Source organism: Danio rerio, chromosome 19, assembly GCF_052040795.2.
Source record: "Danio rerio strain M-AB ecotype USA chromosome 19, GRCz13ab, whole genome shotgun sequence".
Taxonomy (NCBI): domain Eukaryota; kingdom Metazoa; phylum Chordata; class Actinopteri; order Cypriniformes; family Danionidae; genus Danio; species Danio rerio.
Genome location: NC_141039.2, coordinates 47,052,501 through 47,074,677, shown reverse-complemented (window position 1 = coordinate 47,074,677; position 22,177 = coordinate 47,052,501). Strand labels below are relative to the sequence as shown.

Sequence of the window (22,177 nt, the reverse complement as noted above, 5' to 3'; positions counted from 1 at the left end):
TTAACCCAGTGGCATATTTATTTATATGTTTATTTTACTTTGAATAAATTAAGCATATTTTATTTATTTATTAATTAATTATTATTCATTTTAATGATTTGTTTTTATTGTACTAATTTGATTTTTAATAAAACAAGCATATTTAATTAATTTATTTATTTTTGTCATTTTTATTTTATTTATTATTTATTTTTTATTTAATCTTAATTTCCTTTGTTTGTTTGTTTTGTTGTTTGTTTGTTTGTTTGTTTTTATTTAATATTATATTATTGCATTTTTATTAAACCAAGCATAGTTATTTATTTTTAATGTTATTTTAAACATATTTTTAATAAACTAATCATATGTTATTTATTCATTTTTTAATATTCATTTCACTGTTTGTTTTAATTTTATTTTAATTTTCTTACTGTATTTACTCTATTTAATTTTATTTATAAATTTGTTTAATTTTTATTAAATTTTTGACTTTCTTATATTATATATATATATATATATATATATATATATATATATATATATATATATATATATATATATATATATATATATATATTGAACCAAGCATAACTATTTATTTATTTATTTATTTTATTTATTTATTTATTTATTTATTTATTTATTTATTTATTTATTTATTCATTTATTTATTCATTCATTTTATGTTTTTTTATTTATTCATCATTAAATTTTATTTACTAATCTATGCATTTTTGTTTATGTATTTTTTTTATTTGATATTATATTATTTTTATTTTATTTAATATTATGTTATTTTATTTTTTAATCAACCAAGCATATTTATTTATTGTTATTTTTTATCCATTTTTTTATTTTCTATTATTTTATTTTTAATAAAGTAAGCATATTATTTTTATTTTATTATTTTTAATATTCATTTTATTGTTTGTTTTATTTTACTTTTATTTTAAGAATTTTATTTACTCATTTATTTGTATGTTTGTTTTGTTATTTTTATTTATTTAATTTTTAATTATTAAATTATTTTAGTTTTATTAAACCAAGCATATTTATTTTATTTATTATGTTGTTTTTTATTTTATTTTATTTTATTTACTCATTATTTCATTTGTTTGTTTGTTTTGTTGTTTTTATTTTATTTTTATTATTTTTATTTAATATTATATTTTTTATGTTTATTAAATAAAACAATTTATTTATGTATTCATTTATGTTGTTTGTTATTTGATTTGATTTGATTTACTCATTATTTCATTTGTTTGTTTGTTTTTTTGATTTTATTTTATAATTTTTTTAAATAAATACATACAATTTTTATTAATTTAAATTTAATTATTTTATTAAATTTTTATTAAATAAAACATTTATTTAGTTATTTATTTACTCTCTGATTGGTGCATTTGTCTGTACAGTATTATTAATATTTTTTAAAAGATGATTTCCACAATTAAATGCATTATTATAGTTTAAGTAACCATTTAAATGTTTATTTCAAAATGGGTTCATTCTGAAGTTATAAGGTTACCATTCGGTCCAGTGTCCTTGCATTTTTCCCCATGCAGTATTTTTCAAAATGCCATATATATATATATACATATACATATATATATATATATTTTTTTTTTACAGTATGTGTACTGAACATGTACTTGTGTTTACTTAAATGCTAGGTTATGAAAGGCAACTACTGTACATGGGTTAAAGCTAGGTGCAGGGATGATACCTGGGTACCACCAGGTTCATGTAATGAATATAATAAGTACATAGTAAATAAAGTAAATGCAAACAGGACTGTAAAATCAAGTGCTACCCTTTATACCTTTTCATATTATGTACTTATTTTACTCTTACATAAACAGAGTAATAGCTAGGTGCTATCCCTGAACCTAACCTTAACCCATGTAGGTGTAAGTTCTTTCGTCATTGTAAGCACACGTTAAGTGCATGTACTGAATAGAGTGAAACCTTGAATATCCTCAATCTGCATTTTGGTCTTGGTTTTGAAGAAAAACATCTATCTTTATATAGTGTGCTTCTCATAGGTGTGAAATATACTAGCAGTACATAATTAAATTTTTAACAATACTTTTATTTATTTTTAGTTTCAAGCTCAAAGCAATTTGAATGCCAAAGCATTAAAGATAAAAAATGCCTATCTAATATAGCCTTATGAATTCATCAAATTAATAAAATATACAGCAGATAGAAAAAGGAATTACAGACAGTATCTCTAAAAATTATAATAATTACAAGCTTAAAATGTGTAGATTATTGAAATAAGGCAAATGTGTTGATTAACCATTACTGATGGTCTATATTTTGCAGACAGTTTAGATGTCTTTTCGTCCTCTCCGAGTATTTAGTAAAGTTTTTCTGAGTCGTTTCGATTTAAGAATGAATTATTGAATGTTTCTCTCACTCTCGTGACTGTGTGTGTGCAGTCAGCTGCAAAGCCAAGCGAATGTAGGCTTGAGTAAAAAAGTATTGCAAAAACACATACGATTAACAAATGACAGCTTTAGAAAGCGATGCTGACAATCCTGGACATATTAGGAACTTTAGAAACCCAGCTGGACTAATTTTGCTGCGAGATTGTCTGTGTGAGTGTTGACAGGCCTCGCACACACAGAACGAAACGGGTAAACGAGAGAGGTTTTTCCACTACTTAATCGATCACAGATGTTTGATAATATTCGGAGGATACAATATTGTGTAAACGGATTATAATAATAGTAAAAAAAAAAAGGTCACTAAATATATTTAGGCGGCGGTTAATATGCACGGGCGGTGCGCCCAAGTAAACTCTGTTTGAAGCACTGATATATATATATATATATATATATATATATATATATATATATATATATATATATATATATATATATATATATATATATATATATAGTCAGAATTATTAGCCCCCCTTTGATTTTTTTCTTCTTTTTTTCAATGTTTCTCAAATGATGTTTAACAGAGCAAGGAATTTTTTTTTACAGTATTTCCTATAATGTTTTTTCTTCTGGAGAAAGTCACTGATTAACCCTAACTTTGAATGTCACTTTAAGCTATTTAGAAGTGTTTTGATAAATATCTAGTCAAATATTATTTACTGTCATCATGGCAAAGATCAAATAAATCAGTTATTAGAAATGAGTTATTAAAACTGTTTAGAAATGTGTTGAAAAAATCTTCTCTCCGTTAAACAGAAATTGAAGAAGAAAAAAATATACAGAGGGTTATAATTCTGACTTCAATTGTAAATCTACTGTATCTGTATAATACAAGTAGGAAACAGTCCATGAAGCATTGCAAATTAATTTAAATTAATTACATTTTCCATTGTTTTATTTGTTTTATTTTAGAGCATAAACATCTTAATTTTAGTTCAGGAAAAGTCAATGAACAATTGAAAGTGACACAATCTTATGTAAAAAATAATTTAAAGTGTTTTTTTTTTCTTTAAATTTAACATTTAACAAATACATTTAAAATGTATTTATTATTATTATTATTATTATATTGCATTTTTTGTTTATTTGAAGGATAAACCTATGAACATTTATAAGTGATAATCAAATGTCTGATAATATTTTTATTTTTTATTTTATTTCGGCTTGAATAAAAGCAGTTTCTCATTTTTAAACACCATTTTAAGGACAAAATTATTAATTAAGCTGTATAATTCTTCGATAACCACAGAACAAATCATTATTATACAATGACTTGCCTAATTACCCTAACCTGCCTAGTTAACCTAATTAACCTAGTTAAGCCTTTAAATGTCACTTTAAGCTGTATAGAAGTGTCTTGAAAAATATCTAGTAAAATATTATTTACTGTCATCATGACAAAGATAAAATAGATCAGTCATTAGAAATGAGTTATTAAAACTATTATGATTACAAATGTGTTGAGAAAATCTGCTCTTCGTTAAACAGAAATTGGGGAAAAAATAAATAGGGGTGCTAATAATTCAGGGGTGCTAATAATTCTGACTTCAACTGTATATAGTTTATCTTTTATATGATGATAGTCTGTGTTGTGAATATGTGTGTGTGTGTAATATTCTCTCTGTTGTGTTCTGTAGTCTGACTGGAAGCTTTGTCCCAGACCTGATCGTCAGCATGACCCATCAGATGTGGCTTCACCTTCAGTCTGATGAAAGCGTGGGCTCCATAGGCTTCAAGATCAACTACAAAGGTACTAGTTATGTATCTATTATATATAAATTTAACTGATAGGCATACTTTTTAACCTGTTTATCCAGCGGTGTCTTCGCTTAAAAACTAATCATGTGCAAATTGATCATGCAACCCCAGTGCCAGAGCCTTTTTTCTGTAAAACACAACCAATCCTGTTCTAGAGCTTTCCATATCATCATCTGCTCTCACTTTCTATGATGTTCAAGATATTTAGACCTAAAGGATGATTTTTAGAGGGTAATTGTCTGAGATGGCGAATGGGAACATGGCTATTACCTGTTTTATAATGCAGTCAAACCAAAGGCTAATGATATCAATTACCATTACGTGTCTGACGTTGCAGAGAGTGATGCTTAACAGACGTCCTGATGTGACCCTATATAATGTGGTGATCTTCTTCAGACTTCAACATCTATGCTTGATTTAATCCAGGATAGCTTTTTACCGCCGTGCTGCGTTTACTGCTGAAAAGAGCCCCTGAAAGTGCAGAAGGTGCAGGTTTGTGTGATTGAGTGGAGGCGGGGACTGATTTGCATATTCATGATTCTGCGTATACTAAATGAGGAGAGGGTGTAGAGTTACAGTCAGGTCATTTCAAGGCAGAATGAATCGAGGGATGTTTAAATGTGTTGTTTTGATTTGCTCTAAGCCCATTTTGATCCTGAAGCGTTACATTTAACAAGAACAAATCTATACATGTTTTTAAAATGCACATTTTTAGTTGCTTTTAGTCTCTTGTTTTGATGTTTTAGAGTTAGGGTTAGGCTTTTATAACCATATCAACCATGCTCAGTTGCTTTAAGAGTGTTTTGTTTTGATGTTTTACAGTAAGAGTTAGCCTTTTATAACCATTTTAACCATGTTCATATTATTTTTAGTTGCTTTTAGACTTTTGTTTTGAGGTTTATGGTAAGTATTAGGGTTTTATAACCATTTAAGCCATGTTAAATTAAGTTTAGTTGCTTTAAGACTCTTGTTTTGATGGTTTTGGGTTTGGCTTTATAAGCATTTCAAGCATGTTTAAATTAAGTTTAGTTGCAATAAGACTTTTGTTTTAATAGTTTGGGTATAGACTTTTATAACCATATATGTGTGTGTGTGTGTGTGTGTATGTATATATATATATATATATATATATATATATATATATATATATATATATATATATATATATATATATATATATATATATATATATATATATATATATATATATAAAAATATATATATATATATATATATGTATGTGTGTGTATATATATATATATATATATATATATATATATATATATATATATATATATATATATATATATATACATACATACACACACACACACACACACACATATATATATATATATATATATATATATATATATATATATATATACACACACACACACACACACGCGTATATGGTTATAAAAGTCTATACCCAAACTATTAAAACAAAAGTCTTATTGCAACTAAACTTAATTTATTTTATTTTACTTAATTTAATATACATGCATACAGTTGAAGTCAGAATTATTAGCCCCCCTTTAACTTTTTTTTTTTTCGACTTTTTTTTCCAAATATTTCCCAAATGATGTTTAACAGAGCAAAGAAATTTTCACAGTATGTCTGATAATATTTGTTTCTTCAGGAGAAAGTCGTATTTTATTTATTTCGGCTAGAATAATAGCAGTTTTAATTTTTTTAAAAGCCCTTTTGGGCAAAATTATTAACCCCTTTATAAAACCATGTTTAGTTGCTTTTAGAGTGTTTTTGTTTTAATGGTTTACAGTAAGGGTTAGGCTTTTATAACCATTTCAACCATGTTCATATTATTTTTAGTTGTGTTTAAACTCTTGTTTGGAGGTTTATGGTTAGTAGGCTTTTATAATCATTTTAACCATGTTTACATTAACTTTAGTTGCTTTAAGACTCTTGTTGATGTTTTATAGTTAGGGTTAGGCTTCTAAAACCATTTTAGCCATGTTTAAATTAAGTTTAGTTGCTTTTAGAGTGTTTTGTTTTGATGTTTTACAGTTAGGGTTACGCTTTTAAAACCATTTCAACCATGTTTCAATCAAGTTTATTTGCTTTTAGACTCTGGTTTTGAGGTGTACGTTTAGGGTTAGGCTTTTATAATCATTTTAATCATGTTTACATTACATTTAACTGCTTTAAGACTCTTGTTTTAATGTTTTATAGTTTGGCTAGGCTTTTATAACCACTTGAACCATGTTTAAATTAAATTTAGTTGCTTTTACACTCTTGTTTTGATGTTTTATAGTTAAGGTTAGGCTTTTAAAACCAATTCAACCTTGTTTAAATTAACTTAAGTGGCTTTTAAACCCCTTTATTTTCATGTTTTACAGTTGGGTTTAGGGTTAAGGTCCGTGCACACCAGGATGCTTTTTGCTCGCGTTTTCTGTTAATATTTAATGCCTCGTGACTAAATAAAGGGTGCCAATGTGATCGTGCACACCAACGCGCAAAACTCAAGATGTAAAATCGTAATTTTTGAAGAAACGCATCATGCTCGTTTTTTTGTTTTGATGTGCCGCGTCAAAACCTTCTCCACCAATCAGGTTGGCACTTCTGCTCACGAGCACAAAGCTGCTGAAGTTACAGTAAACAGCACTTGGAGAACCTCAAGTGTAAAGCTGTCAATGCAAATGCACATTGAAGGAGATACCCAGAGGCGATATGAACGTGAAGCTGCTTGCACTGGTGAACAATAATAATTTCTTCATCGCTAGAGCTGGAGCTGCTACTTAAACCATTCATGCTTGTTCGAATAGCCAGTAACTTTTTGTAACTAGCCAGTGAACTTTTTGTCTTCTTCTTTTGTGTCATAAGCAAGTGTCAAAAGCTTAAAATTGTGTAGCGAGGAGTGAGTTTGCATACTCTTCTGCTCGATGCCAGTAAAAATAGCTTGGGTTTGAATCCGGAAAAAAAGTCTTGATAAACGCAAATGAAAAGCGTCCCGGTGTGTACGAGCCTTAAGGCTTTCATAACCATTTCAACCATGTTTAAATTAAGTTCTGTGCATTTGTGTTGAAATGTAATAAGAAGTTGCTTATAGCATACCATGTGGTTTTAACAAAATAATTAAATAAGTAAATAAATAAATACTGTTTTATGAAATAATGATTTACATATTGATTGAGGGGTCAAAATATACAATAATTAGCTGATTTTAAATGCTTTAGCAGAATTATCATTACATTTTTTTCTTTTTTTTTAACCCACATTGCTCTGGTTTTACTAATTTGTGAAAATAAAGGAATAAACATCAATCCATTTATCGCATTAAATGCGATGCCAGTAAATTATCATGCTTAATTCAGTGGCTGTGCACCCCTGTGGTCAAGGTTAAATAACAGCAGTGTGGCGGAGCAATGAAAAACCACAAAACAGCTTCATTTGCAACTGCAAACAAACAGAAAGGGAAAGCAGGACAGAGGGAAATTGTACAAACAATCTCTTATGGCATCAGCCCAGATTCAATCAAACATCCAGCCTTCATCCCTGTTTTTTGATGGAGTGAGAAAGTGTTTTTCACATCTACTGCAAAGAGTTTAGACATCAAACAACCAGACAGTATTTACCTGGACCAGAGCACAGTTTTCTGCACGAGTGTTCAGCATTCATACTTAGTAGTTGGTGTGTTTATTATTGAAACCTTTTATTTGCCCCAAAAATTTGTTTGTTCATTCATTCATTCATTCATTCATTCATTCATTCATTCAGTCATTTATTCATTTATTCATTCATATATTAATTCTGTTTGTTTATTCATTCACTCATTCATTCTTTCTTTCTTTCTTTCTTTCAATAATTCATTCATTTGGCTGTCCATCCTTCCATCCATCCTTTTGTTCGTTCATTCTATCTTTTGTTCTTTCCTTCTTCTGTTCTTCGTTTATTCAGTTGTTTATTTATTTATTCTTTCTTTCTTTTTCTTTCTTTCTTTCTTTCTTTCTTTCCTTCTTTCTTTCTTTCTTTCTTTCTTTCTTTCTTTCTTTCTTTCTTTCTTTCTTTCTTTCTTTCTTTCTTTCTTTCTTTCTTTCTTTCTTTCTTATTTGTTTATCTGTCCACCCTTTCTTTTATTTGTTTGTTCATTCATTCTTTCTTTCATTCTTTTTCTTTGTTTTTCAATCTTTTTCTTTCTTTCTTTCATTCTCTCCTTTGTTCATTCATTGATTCATTTTTTATTTTTTTATTTTATTTATTCGTCTGTTTGTCTCTCCCTAAATCCTTTCTTTTTATTCATTCATTCATTAATCCATTTTTTTGTTCATCCATCTATCCATCCATCCTTTCTTTCTTTCTTTTGTTATTTTGTTTATTCGTTCGTTCATTCATCTGTTCGTCCTTTCTTTCTTGCATTCATTCATTCATTCTTTCAATATTTCTTTAATTAATTTGTTTTTTCATTGTTTTATTATTTAGTTTATTTGTTCTTTCATCCATCCATCCTTTCTTAGATTTGTTCTTATGTTTTTCATTCTTTTAATCTTTTTATCATTCTGTCATCCATCCACACTTTCTTTCTTTCATTCATTAATTTACTCACCCACTCATTCATTCATTCAGTCACTCACTCATTCATTCATTCATTTGTTCAATAATTCGTTTTTTCTTTATTTTTATCATTCATAAATTCATTCTTTCATTTGATTGTTTGTCCGTTCATTCATTCATTCATTCATTCATTCATTCATTCATTCATTTATTCATTCATTCTTTAATTTTTCATTCAAAAACTGATTTTAGCTAAACAGAGAAAGTAATATAATAATAATAATAATAATAATAATAATAATAATAATAATAATAATAATAATAACAACAACAACAACAACAACAACAACAACAACAACAACGACGACGACGACAACAACAACAACAACAGCAACAAACAACACCAACAACAATAATAATATAACTAACATCAAATACTGTGAAATCACTTGGGGAAGTCTTAAAAAAAACTGAGTTGAGCATTTAGCATTGCTGTTTAGTAGTCAGTGTGCATAACAGTAACGCATCTCCACAAATCAGTCCGTCGGAACTTTCATCCCGAACACATCAGCTACATTCACTTGATAGCAGCAGCAATCCCTACAAAACCCATATCTTTGATTATCTCTCCTCCCTCAAGGTTTTGTAATAAATTAGTGTCGGGGTGATGAACAGTGTGCCATTCAGTATAATGAGAGAGACTGACGGAAAGAGCAAATGAATCCCCTTAAGTGCAAGACCAGAGAGATAAAGAGGAGGGAAAAAAAACAGATTACAGTATGATATCCCTCGGAGAGGCTGGCAAAATATTACTGATTGTGTTAGATTTGTCTTTTTGTGTTTTTTCTTCCATCTGTTATAAGTCTCCCTATATATGGCTCAGAATTAATTTGACATTTTTCTAGGTAGATTTTATTGGAGCTGTCAGTCATAAATATGCGATGGACAAGCATGAGGGAGTAAAAAAAAAGAATATATTGAATTTCTTAATATTTTATTATTATTATTATTATTATTAATAATAATAATAATAATAATAATAATAATAATAATAATAACAATAACAATAATATATTTTTATTATTATTACTACTGTTGTTGGTTATATCATAATTCTTAATAATATTATTATTGTATTGTAAATAATAATAATAATAATAATAATAATAATAACAATAATAATAATATAATTGTTATTATTATTACTACTGTTGTTGTTGATATCATCATTATTATTATTATTATTATTATTATTATTATTATTAGTGTTATCAATGTTATTATTGTTGCCGTTTTTGTTGTTGCTATTATTATTTTTAACAATATTTTTGCAACAAGAGCCCATTGAAATAATTATCTAGAAATGTATTTATTCATTATTATTATTATTATTATTATTATTATTAGCTTTTATTACCTTTTTATGGATACCCTAATTAATGTAATGTGTTTTACATATGTTTCAAATATAAATGTTTTTTATATTTTAAATACAATTTATTTGAGTTTGACCAAAATTTATTTTGTTGTTTATTTATTAGATTTTATGTGATTATTATTATTATTATTATTATTATTATTATTATTATTATTATTATTATTAACAACCTGTCTTGCTTAAGGCTCATTCAAATAATTATCTCTAAATGTATTAAGTTATTCATTCATTCATGCATTTATGCATCAATTATTATTTTTATATTATATATTATTATTACCTTTTTATTTTTATGGATACCCTATTTAAATGTGTCTTACATATATTCCTAATATAAATGTTATCATGTCTGTTTCTTATTTAAGTTTTAGCAATCTCCAGTTTCAATATCTGCAAGATATTCCTTCTCTATGTAGTTGAAAGGTTTTTCTCAGATAAATGTGCGTGAAGTGACTCAAAGCGCTATCAATCACACATAATATACATTTATACAATATGAAGGCATTCCATAACTCAATTGCTTTTCCACTTTGCTAAACTCAGATGACCCTACTTATATCATTATCCAGGATATTCTTCACATTTTCACCATTATAATGTCATTAGAATTGTCCTAATAATACAGCACTGTTCTGAATAGTTAGAAGTATTTTATTCCCTGAAAAGGATTTTGACCTTATAATATATGACATGGGGACATATGTGATATATAATATATAAATCCGGGGCCCTTTGAGGGATCCATCTATAAAATGAACACATTAATGGTGCAGAGCGTGCATTCACTCAGTGGAAGATGAATAGAGCTTTTCATTGTCTTCTTTCCCAGTGCTTCATTTACCTGTCAGGTCAGGATTTTGAACAAAAGAGTCACTCCAACATCAAATAGACATGATGAGAATGGGGAAAAATGCACTTATAGTGTGAACCCATATCATTATGCATTCAAAAGCATATTGAATTTACCTTTATTTGTGTTTGAAGAAATACCTACCTGTCTACACTTCCTGACAAGAGTCTTGTCGTCAATCCCAGTTATTAGAGCAAGAAATAATAACTTGACTTCTAGTTGATCATTTGGAAAAGTGTCAGAAGGTGGATTTGTCAGATGAATCATTTGTTGAACTGCATCCCAATCATCACAAACACTGCAGAAGACCTACTGGAACCAGTGTGGAGCCAAGATTCTCACAGAAATCAGTCAAGTTTGGTGAAGGAGAAATCATGGTTTGGGGTTATATTCAGTATTCCTTGGCCCGTTTTTAATTTTGATTCTGTAAAATGTCCTAGAAACTCAGCGAAAATGGACCTCATTAAATCTCAACCTTTATTACAGCTCATGATGGACATTTCTCAAAGAGGGAATAACAGAAATCTTACCTGAGATGATGTGTGGGAGCTCGAGTGCCCAGCAGGCGCACCGTTATGATCGATGGCTTTCGCTTGTTTAGTAATGCCTGTGACAGCAGTGACGTGGTTTTGACAGTGGAGTGTCGCTTTTTGATTCGTGTTGGTAATCAGGTCGTGTCCGTGGTGAAGTGAAGTTTCATAAACTAATTTTGAGAGGAGCAAGTCATATGATTGAGCACTGCGGGACACTCATCTGTAATCAGTAACAATCCAATCAGAGTGAGCCTAGCTTACTATAAATGGATCATTTTCTCCTTACTGCTCTGGAAGCCTTTGGAAGAATCCCCCCTTCCACCCCACCTCCCCCTTTTCCTCCCTTTTCTAAAGGGGGAGCTATCGAGACCTACCTGATCTTGGATCTCCAGATATGCTTATTGACCGGGCGGGAGCCCAGGGCTCAAATATCTCCAAACTCAGGGTTCTCTCCCGGGACAGCATGCCAAACCTGCTTTAAATGCTAAGCATATCTAAGTGGGAACTCTTGAAACTGTATTTCATGTTCATACAGTACACCCATCGTAAATTCATCAGTCGTTTACAAACAGACACAGAAAATGTTGTATCTGTGTCTGTTCTAATGGCAGATTTTACAATTGTACCCTTGTAAAATTTCGAGTACACTTCCTTTACCTTTACGTTTTTATAATTACAGATGCGTGAATTTTATTTACGCACAAATTATTTCTGACGGCGATTTTGTTCCATATAAGTCATTATTTGTTGTTCCTTAAACATCAGTTGAACACAGTTTAGTAGGGATGTAACGGTTTTGTAAATACCGTCATACCGTAATATAAATTTTTTTCGATATTACCAAAGTCGCATGACTCGGTAAAACTATAGATCTTCTGAGAAAATTTGCTCAGGCGAATGAAGCGAACGGGAGGTAGCGAAAACTACAATTCCCATCAGCCCATGCTTGACCATCATCCCTTGCGGTCTGTTGTCGCTACAGATCCAGTAATGCGGAAATGGAGTGTGCTGCTAGAAGCGGGGATGAAAAAGTGCTGGAAAACTCTAAAGCGGGTGTTGTCGCCGCGCGCGTACTGAATAGCTGTGTTGACGCGCGAGTTCTTATCAGCTGTGTTGTCGCGCGCGTACTGAATAGCGGTGTTGTCGCGCGAGTTCTTATCAGCTGTGTTGTCGCGCGCGTACTGAATAGCGGTGTTGTCAGCACACTGTTCAGATTGATGCAGACATGAGACCTCTATCTTACTCATGGTTTGTCCTCTCAAGTGGGGGAAAGACAATGCACAACGTTACCCACTGCTGTCAACCTGGGCCAAGTCATATCTCTCTTGTCCCAGAAACCTCAGTCCCAAATGAGAGGGTTTTTTTTGTTGCAGGGGACATTGTAAATACCCAGAGATACCAGCTTTTACCAGATTATATTTATATGATAATTTTCCTTTAAACTCATCTCTAATTAAGTGGGTGAGTGATTAAATGTTGAATGTGATGAGTTTTCAACAATACTAAATTGAAACTTTTTTTTTTTTACATGGTTTAATATTTTTTTGTTATTAAAATTGAAGTTCCTGTTTCAAAGCTTACAGATAGATGGCTAATATGTTTGTCATTGACACTTTTGGCACTTTTTTGGAGTATTTTCATCAGTTTTGTTTTTTCCTGTAAATGATTCAATAAATACCGTACCGTGACATTCATACCGAGGTATTACCGTACAGTGAAATTCTGATACCGTTACATCCCTACAGTTTAGTAATCAAAACATACCGTATTTTAATCCTTGTGTCAGAAGTACTCATCTCTAGTGCTCTGCTAATCTGTTTTGCTGCGTTCCAATTCACATACTCGTACTGTGCCCTGAAAGTATGTCGTTTTTTTGTAAAGAAAAAGTTGATACTTTTGAGTGTGTAACAGAAGAGTGTGCAAGCTTTGGGTCATACTGTACTACTTCCTCGTTAACAGATTATTATGTGGCTAAGTTACGTCTCCTGTCAATCATCTTCACACATCATCCACATTTCCCTCATATTTAAATACCTACCTTAATGTAGAAGCAGCAGCAGGATAATCTGCCATTCATGAGTCTTTCATGCAGAGAAATCTCCTCAGGTCTTTGGGTAATTATGCATTCAGAAGTTAATGTCTAAACATATCTTTATATAAGTTCACGTTGTTGTTGCAGATGGATACAACACTAAAAATGCAGTTTAAACATGTTCCAGTTGCTTAGATGTTGATTTACAGTCATTTAAGCAACTTCACTGAAAGCCTCTCTATTTGACGGTTGCAGGGTTCCCACGGGTCCTTAAAAAGTCTTAATGTCTTAAATTGTCTTAAATTTTACCGTAAAGTGGCTGTAGGTATTAAATTTTTAGCCGGTGTGCTTAATGACAATAGGGAAGCACAGTGGTCCACCGTAAAACATCTAATAGTTGATTAATTTAGCACTTGTAAAATAGGAGAGAAATGACAGTCTCCGTGATTTATTAGCTTATTACGATAGGTCAGCTACAGTGTACAGACGCTTACGTTGGTCTGCACCTGCGTGCTGTTATTATGCGGTTGTTGATGTGTCAAAATGCAAAGATGGTAAATTGTACATTTAACGACGTGACAAAGAGGCAATGTGTAAATTCTGCAAAAAGCCCTTTTCGTTAGGGTTCATAGGGGCTCAAAGTCAACAAGTCGCACATGAAATGAGGAAAGCAGCAGCGGGACGTTGTAGCAGCTTGTCATAGCAGGTCCAGGTTAATCCCTGCATTGTTTGCAGCTCGACCTAACAATGTTACTTGTTGCTAATGTTAGTCCTATAGCCTATGTTATGAATAAGTAATGTTGACCCTTTTAAACAACTCATTCATGAAAAAAGACAAAAGAGCTGTGCGCCTGTGCACATTTGGATAATGTCGGGCTATAAACGGGTTCGGGCTTTTAAAAAGCTGTCAATCAAAATGTACTTGTCGGGTTCGGGCTCTATTGGGCCTAACTTTGATATCCTGATTACAGCTCTAGTTCAGACGCCCCCTCACAGTGAGCTATAACAGTTTCATTTCACCACCTAAAAAGCAGGTACTGGGGGTTATCCATACTGTGACGAGGCGCAATTGATTTAAATCTAACGAGAACATTAAAATGAGTTGCCTATTCCAAAGTAATTATACATTTTTTTGGGTCTTAAATTATATTTGTTGAGGTCTTAAAAACAATTAAGTTTTACTTTTAAAATGGTGCAAGAACCCTGGGTTGGACTCGCGCATCCGCCGTATTTGTAGTTTGTTTACATTTTTTACCCGAGTTTGTAGTTCTAAACAAATCCACACCCAACGTGCAATGTATTGTGGACAATATCAGCGGTTAGAGTATGGATTCTTCTACACTTCGAATTTTCACCGGAAATACTAAACTACTCGGGAACCTTTGTCAAACTCTTTTCTACATACTCTGGTTTGGGATGTTAACATAAATGGGGAGGAGAACAGAGAAAAACCCAGTCCAGGAGACTCGAAACAAGCAGAATTCCTTTCTTGAGACGTATTGGTTAATCTGCAGTCATACAGCGTCTTTTAAGATGTCCATGTGTCCGCAGAGCCTACTGGAGACCCGCAGTCTGCTAGTTCTATCACAAGTCTGAATTAAGACAAAGATGTCCTGTCTATATTGTCCTGTTAGGAGAAGGGGAGGTGGCTAAACAAAGCATGCAAATTCAGTACTGGAGTCAGCATGATACTGGCATATAGATGTTAAAAACTGGCCCAGCTACTGACCACACAAGATAATCAACAAAAGGTTTCTGTAGCATAAAAGCAACACCCAAAGACAAAGGCAGAGTCGTTAAAAACCTGCCCTTAGCATTTGCATCACTTTGGCTTATCCTGTAGCCAGAAAGCCTAAGGTTAAATGTCCTTTCTAGCTGGGATGTTAATGAAATCGTATAATTAAAAACCAGAGAGTATAACTTTTCAGTTATATGTAGGTTATTGTTCATTTGAAATTAGATGATATAAATTTATATTCCCACAGGGACATACCAATTCTATTTTTGAATACTATTTAGGATGGATAGTATGTGAATTGGGACACAGCATCTGTCTCTGATCTGCATCAGCCAACATAGAATTTGCATTCTATCCCAATACAATGCATTTGCTGTATTGTGTTTTATTCTTGCCAGTTTCGTTATTATTATTATTATTATTATATATATATATATATATATATATATATATATATATATATATATATATATATATATATATATATATATATATATATATAGGGATGTAACGGTATCAGAATTTCACGGTACGGTAATACCTCGGTATGAATGTCACGGTACGGTATTTATTAAATCATTTACAGGAAAAAACAAAACTTATGAAAATACTCCAAAAAAGTGCCAAAAGTGTCAATGACATACAAATTAGCCATCTATCTGTAAGCTTTGAAACAGGAACTTCAATTTTAATAACAAAAAACTATTAAACCATGTAAAAAAATAAAGTTTCAATTTAGTATTGTTGAAAACTCATAACATTCAACATTTAATCACACTCAGCCCATCTACCCAGATGAGAGCTCTGCTAGTCGGACTTCTCATCAAGCATCTCCCGCTGGATCTAATCTCACTATATTTATTAAACGGGATATTTCATTTATCTTGTTGTCTTTATCTAACGACATATTCCCTGACTTTGGGCATTGGAATCTATTACTTGTTCTCAGGTAACGTGTTTTGGCTGAGCGCAAAGATAAGTTAATGATTAATGTAACCACGTACATTCTGTATATTGACTGATCGCTTGCCTTTATTTCCTATAATGTATAAACTTATTGTATGTTATACTTTTAAAATGGCCATTATCGATTCTTAAAACTGATACTCAGCAAAAGAGAGGGTGTGTTTCGTATTTTCACTGAAATTGAAAGGAGGCAGTTGTTATCGGCTCCGTTTTGTTATAAATATCCACACAGTGAAGATGACGCTCATCTTATGCAGCACGGCGCCTCAACATTTCTGCTGTCTAAGTTGCTAATATTAAAATGAAAATAGGCAGTTCCTTAAATCATGTTTACATTTTATTGTTGAGAAAGTGAAACAACGAAGCCAGGGTGATGTGAATGAAGTTATAAAGTACATGGTTCCCTTTAAAGATTTACCCGTGTCCTCGGTATAATCTGCTTTTCCATATCAAACTGAGAAGAAGAGACTGCAGCCTTGATCAAACTTGCGAAGTCTAAACTTACACGGAGATAATGCAGGACTGAACTGTGCGTGTAAAGCAGGTCGCACACCAGAAGCGACGCTCGGCGGCGCGCCGCGCAGCGCCATGTATTTTAGAATTCTAATCATAGGTTTCTATCAGGATACACACACCGGCGGCTGTCGGCGGCGCCCGGCGACGGCTCAGGACTCAGTTCATTTTTCAGCCGCGCCACAGAGCGCCATCTGATTAGTTTCATGTTAAATATCATTCGAATGTGCGCGTCTGGTGTGCGATACTTTAATCTGTCATGTACGCGCCGTGTCGCGGCGCCGAGCGGCGCTTCTGGTGTGCGACCTGCTTTAGAGTTTTCCAGCTCTTTTCATCCCCGCTTCTAGCAGCACACTCCATTTCCGCATTACTGGATCTGTAGCAACAACAGACCGCAAGGGATGATGGTCAAGCATGGGCTGATGGCAATTGTAGTTTTCGTTACCTCCCGTTCGCTTCATTCGCCTGAGCAAATTTTCTCAGAAGACCTATAGTTTTACCGAGTCATGCGACTTCGGTAATATCGAAAAAAATTAATATTGCGGTATGACGGTATTTACAATACCGTTACATCCCTAATATATATATATATATATATATATATATTTTTTTATAATGTAAAGCCTAACCAGGGACGAGGGCTGCAAATTAGCTTTATGCTATATGCCCTATGTACACAACATTGGTTATCTTTGTATACCAATGTCAAGTGTATTGTCCCTGTAACAAGCAAAAAAATAAAAAATAAACTTTCTGACGTCAAGCAAAAGGGGCGGAGCTAACAACCGGCTCCTCCGATTGGCTTGTATTTATTTCTTAAATAAATTTGGACGCACCAATTTATTTTGTTTATTATTTTACTTAAGACTTGTGGAAATGCATAACTCATGCATAATCTGCATGGCTCATCAATTGTGTTCATGACTGAAGTTTGATTTCTCCATTTGACATATTTGGTAAACTTCATCTGTCATTTTCCATTGATGCATCTACAGGTACTGTATACCCTCATGTTTTACCTCTGAGGGTTTACTGTGCTCTTATGTATTGTGACTAATTGAATGACATACCAATATAACCTCTACATGATCCCAGAGGTTCAGATTAACATATTCAAAGTGTCGACAGGCTCTACTGAAATGTTTGCCAGCATTTGTATTCATTACAATGCAAATGGCTCTCTTATTCTTAAGTCTGGCTCTGTCTTGTTGTTATTGAGATGTTTTGGCATCAGTCAAAGCCAACATCACTCTTATAAATCAAGACATCGAGAAGGTGTGCCTTGACTGACTTGGGATTCTTTCTATCCAAAGAATGAAATTTCCTAATGCATAGTTATTTTTATTTTTTTAGTAAAATTATTAGGCAGATTCTTAGATAGCAGTAGGTACTTGACGCATGTTTGGTGAAGTTGTGTTCCTTGGTAAAGTTTGTTTCTTGCCTGTCGCCACTGGTTTGCTTGGTTTGGGACTTGTGGAGCTGTGCATGAATGGATTTGCTCTTCAGTGTTTGGACTTTGAGCAATGACATTGAAACTAAACTGAACTTCCACTCTGAAAACTGAACTGAAACAGTTTTAATCTACTAGAACTTCAATGTTAAGTTGCTTTGACACAATCTACATCACAAGAGCACTATAGAAATAAAGATGAACTGAACTGAATTTAATTGAACGTGAAAAATAGTGCACTCTAAAAAATGCCTGGTTATTTCAACCCAGTTCTGGGTGTAATAAGGACTAACCCAAATGCTTGGTTAATTTTTTATTAAATTCATAGGACCAAATTTAAGCCAATGTTTTGGTTAGTTCGTATTTTACCCAATTTGGTTTTAATAGCAGTCGCCACTGGATGGCATGGTTCGGTACTTGTGGAGCTGCGCACCGATGGATTTATTCTTCAGTGTTTGGGCTTTCAGCAGTGACATTTAAACCACACTGAACTGAACTCAACTGAAGTTCAACTCTGAAAACAGAACTGACACCGTTTCAATTTACTTGAACTTCTATGTTAAGCTACTGTGACACAATCTACATTGTAAAAGCGCTTTAGAAATAAAGACGAATTGATTTGAATGTAAAAAATAGTACATTCTGAAAAAAAAAGTGCTGTGTTATTTCATCCCAATTCTGGGTATAATTGGCACCAATCCAACTGCTGGGTTATTTATTTTATATTAAATTAATTTGAGCAAATTTAACCCAAGGTTCTGGTTAGTCCATATTAAACCCAATTTTTCTTTAATAACGCAGCATTTCTTAGAGTGTACTTTCTGCTGGTGTTAAACATCCAGAATAATAACTGAATTTAATAATGTAAACAAATAAGACATCACAATGATAACAAGCCAACCCAAATTACCCCACACAGTCGCCACTGGCTTGCAAATTTCGGGACTTGTAGAGCTGCGCATCGATGGATTTGCTCTTCAGTGTTTCAGCAGTGACATTTAAACCACACTGAACTGAACTAAACTGAACTTCAACTCTGAAAACTGGACTGACACGGTTTCAATTTATTGAACTTCTATGTTAAGCTACTGTGACACAATCTACATTGTGAAAGTGCTATAGAAATAAAGATGAATTGAATTGAACGTAAAAAATAGTACATTCTGAAAAATGCTGTGTTATTTCAGTCCAATTCTGGGCATAATAGGCAATAATCACACTGCTGGGTTATTTATTTTTTATTAAATTAATTTGAGCAAGTTTAACCCAATGTTCTGGTTAGTCCATATTAAACCCAATTTGGTTTTAAAGCGCTATAGAAATAAAGATGAATTGAACACAGAAAGAATAAACAGGAAAACCCAGCAGGCACAGGAGGTCAACATGACATCAAAGTGATGTTGTACTCCATCAACATGGGACTTTGCATTTTGTTTAAAAATAAATATCGGGGTTGTTGTCAAAACCAACATCAGGCCAACACTCTGACCAGGGGAGGCTGTGCTGTGCAGTACAACTTTTGCGCGATCAGTTTCTAGAACACACTGCTTATGGATTTAAGGGGTGTTACAAATGATTCAACATTTAAATACAAGTTAAAGAATTGGATAAAAGCAAATTAAGTTTGTAATTGTGTCATTCTTTCGTCTACCATTTTAAGAAATTCTAATTACATGTTATAGATTTTACTGTTAAACTTTACTGTTTTTTTTTATGTGTGATGATGTGTGTTTTTTTTTTTATTTTAGTTTGCCTTTTAAAATCTGTCAGGGTCAACATGAAAATTAGCCCTTGTGGCCAACTCTGGCTTATTTACAGATTCACATTCATACTGTATAGAATGTACTTTTCTAACGGTCGTGTAGTCCGTTTAAATTCAAATGCAGTACCTACTGAGCAGTATTGAATTTTGGTCACCTGACGTCACGACCTTAATCCAACTTAGTATTAATGTCTTATGATGTCGTGTGCCTGCTGGGAAGAAACTCAGGGTTTGAAACACTTTAGGATGAGTGCATGATCATTTATTTATGAGTGTATGATGAATTATTTTCATTTTGTATGAACTATCCCTTTAAGTTACAGCATTACTCAAGTTTTCCGTGCAGTTTATTGATTATCCATCAACATATCATCCTATAGTGATGCTCATTAGCTTACAATCTTGCTTGATATCATTAGCATACAATCTGGCGTTTGCATTTTAATTTTGAATGGTCAAAACTTTAGCAACGTCTTTGACATAAAAACTAAAGCTAATTGAATGCTTCAATGAAATGGCTGGGAGTCAGTCTGTGTGTTCTTGACTGCTGTGACTCGTGTTTTCAGAAATGCATCTCGACTCCATATAAAAGTTGACTTTGCAATAATGAGTGCTTTCTTGAGAGAGATAAAGTCAGCATTATTGAAATGAAACAATATCCGTGGTATACACAAAGGAGAGATAAATTACTTGCCATTTTCCAATGAATAAGAAACGGTTTGGAGATTACATTTATTTATAGGCGTTTTATTGTGAAGGCCGCCTTAATGAGTCCTGCTGTATGGTAAACGCTCAGAATGCTCTTTGATGTATTACTTGCCAAAGTTCACTGATACTCTGTAATATCTCAGCAAGAGAAATACAGCTCCCAATCTCCCCCTGTGTGGGCCGAGTGTGCTGAGGAATCTTGAAAAACTTGTGAGCTTTTTGTTTGTTAAAGGGATAGTTCACCCAAATATGAAAATGACCCCATTATTTACTCTCCCTCATGTGGTTTTAAACCTGTTTGAGTGTCTTTCTTCTGTTAAACACCTCAATAAAATATTTTGAAGAATCAACTTCTATATTAGGAAAACATTAGTTCATTTAAACCAGCAACTTTAAATGAACAATTTCCAGTTTTCAGCCTTAATGAGTCCAGCTCTGTAGTAAATGCTCATAATGCTCGTTGATATATTGTGTGGGCCGGGTGTGCTTATGTACACCCAATCCACATCCACCTTTTTGTGTTTGATTGAATAGCTTGTTAACACAACATTGATCCTTAGAGCGAGGTCCTCAGGTTTACAAGCAACCGAACACCCATCACATTACAGCATAAAAAAATACAGTATATAATATGGATTTTTAATAACAATAATAATAATAATAATAATAATAATAATAAAATACTGTAATATATTTTTTCCAGACAGATATTTGAATATTAATAATAATAAGGTAAAAATTATTTATTATTATTATTATTATTATTATTATTATTATTATTATTATTATTATTGTTGTTGTTGTTGTTGTTGTTGTTGTTGTTGTTGTTGTTGTTGTTGTTAATAATAATAATAATAATAATAATAAATTCTGTAAAATATTAATAGTAACAGAAGGAGAGGTTAATTATATTATATGTATTTTTCCAGACAGAAATTTGAATAATAATAATAATAATAATAATAACAATAAAGAAAACATTATTATTATTATTATTATTATTATTATTATTATTATTATTATTATTATTATTGTTGTTGTTGTTGTTGTTGTTGTTAATAATAATAATGAAAATAATAATAATAATAGAAAAACATTATTATTATTATTGTTGTTGTTGTTAATAATAATAATAATAATAATAATAATAATAATAATAATAATAATAAAAATACTGTAAAAATATTGAATAATAATATTTGAATAATAATAATAATAATAATAATAATAATAAATAAAACATTATTATTATTGTTGTTGTTGTTGTTGTTGTTGTTAATAATAATAATAATGATAAAGATGATGATGATGATGATAATAATAATAATAATAATAATAATAATAATAATAATAATAATAACAAATAGACTTTTTATTGTGAAGGCCGCCTTAATGAGTCCTGTTATATGTTTAATGCTCAGAATGCTCTGTGATGTATTGCATGCTCACAGAGTTCACTGATACTCTGTAATACCTCAGCAAGAG

At 31.6% G+C, this 22,177-nt stretch overlaps 2 protein-coding genes across 15 annotated transcripts in view; both read left to right on the top strand.

The window, feature by feature from the left end:
• Positions 1 to 22,177, top strand: part of csmd3b (CUB and Sushi multiple domains 3b) — a 1,026,877-nt gene that overhangs the window by 559,760 nt on the left and 444,940 nt on the right. For all 14 annotated transcript variants that reach the window (XR_015517226.2, XR_015517225.2, XM_087296029.2 and 11 more), the window contains one exon: positions 4,070 to 4,182. Coding sequence is in view for 12 of the 14 variants with exons in the window: in XM_087296029.2 (XP_087152155.1) it covers positions 4,070 to 4,182 (113 nt within the window). In the remaining 2 variants the exon portion in view is untranslated. The remainder of the gene's footprint in view (positions 1 to 4,069; positions 4,183 to 22,177) is intronic.
• Positions 11,340 to 22,177, top strand: part of ppt1 (palmitoyl-protein thioesterase 1 (ceroid-lipofuscinosis, neuronal 1, infantile)) — an 847,627-nt gene continuing 836,789 nt past the window's right edge. The window contains exon 1 of the mRNA XM_088651359.1: positions 11,340 to 11,384. The gene's annotated coding sequence lies outside the window, so the exon portion shown is untranslated. The remainder of the gene's footprint in view (positions 11,385 to 22,177) is intronic.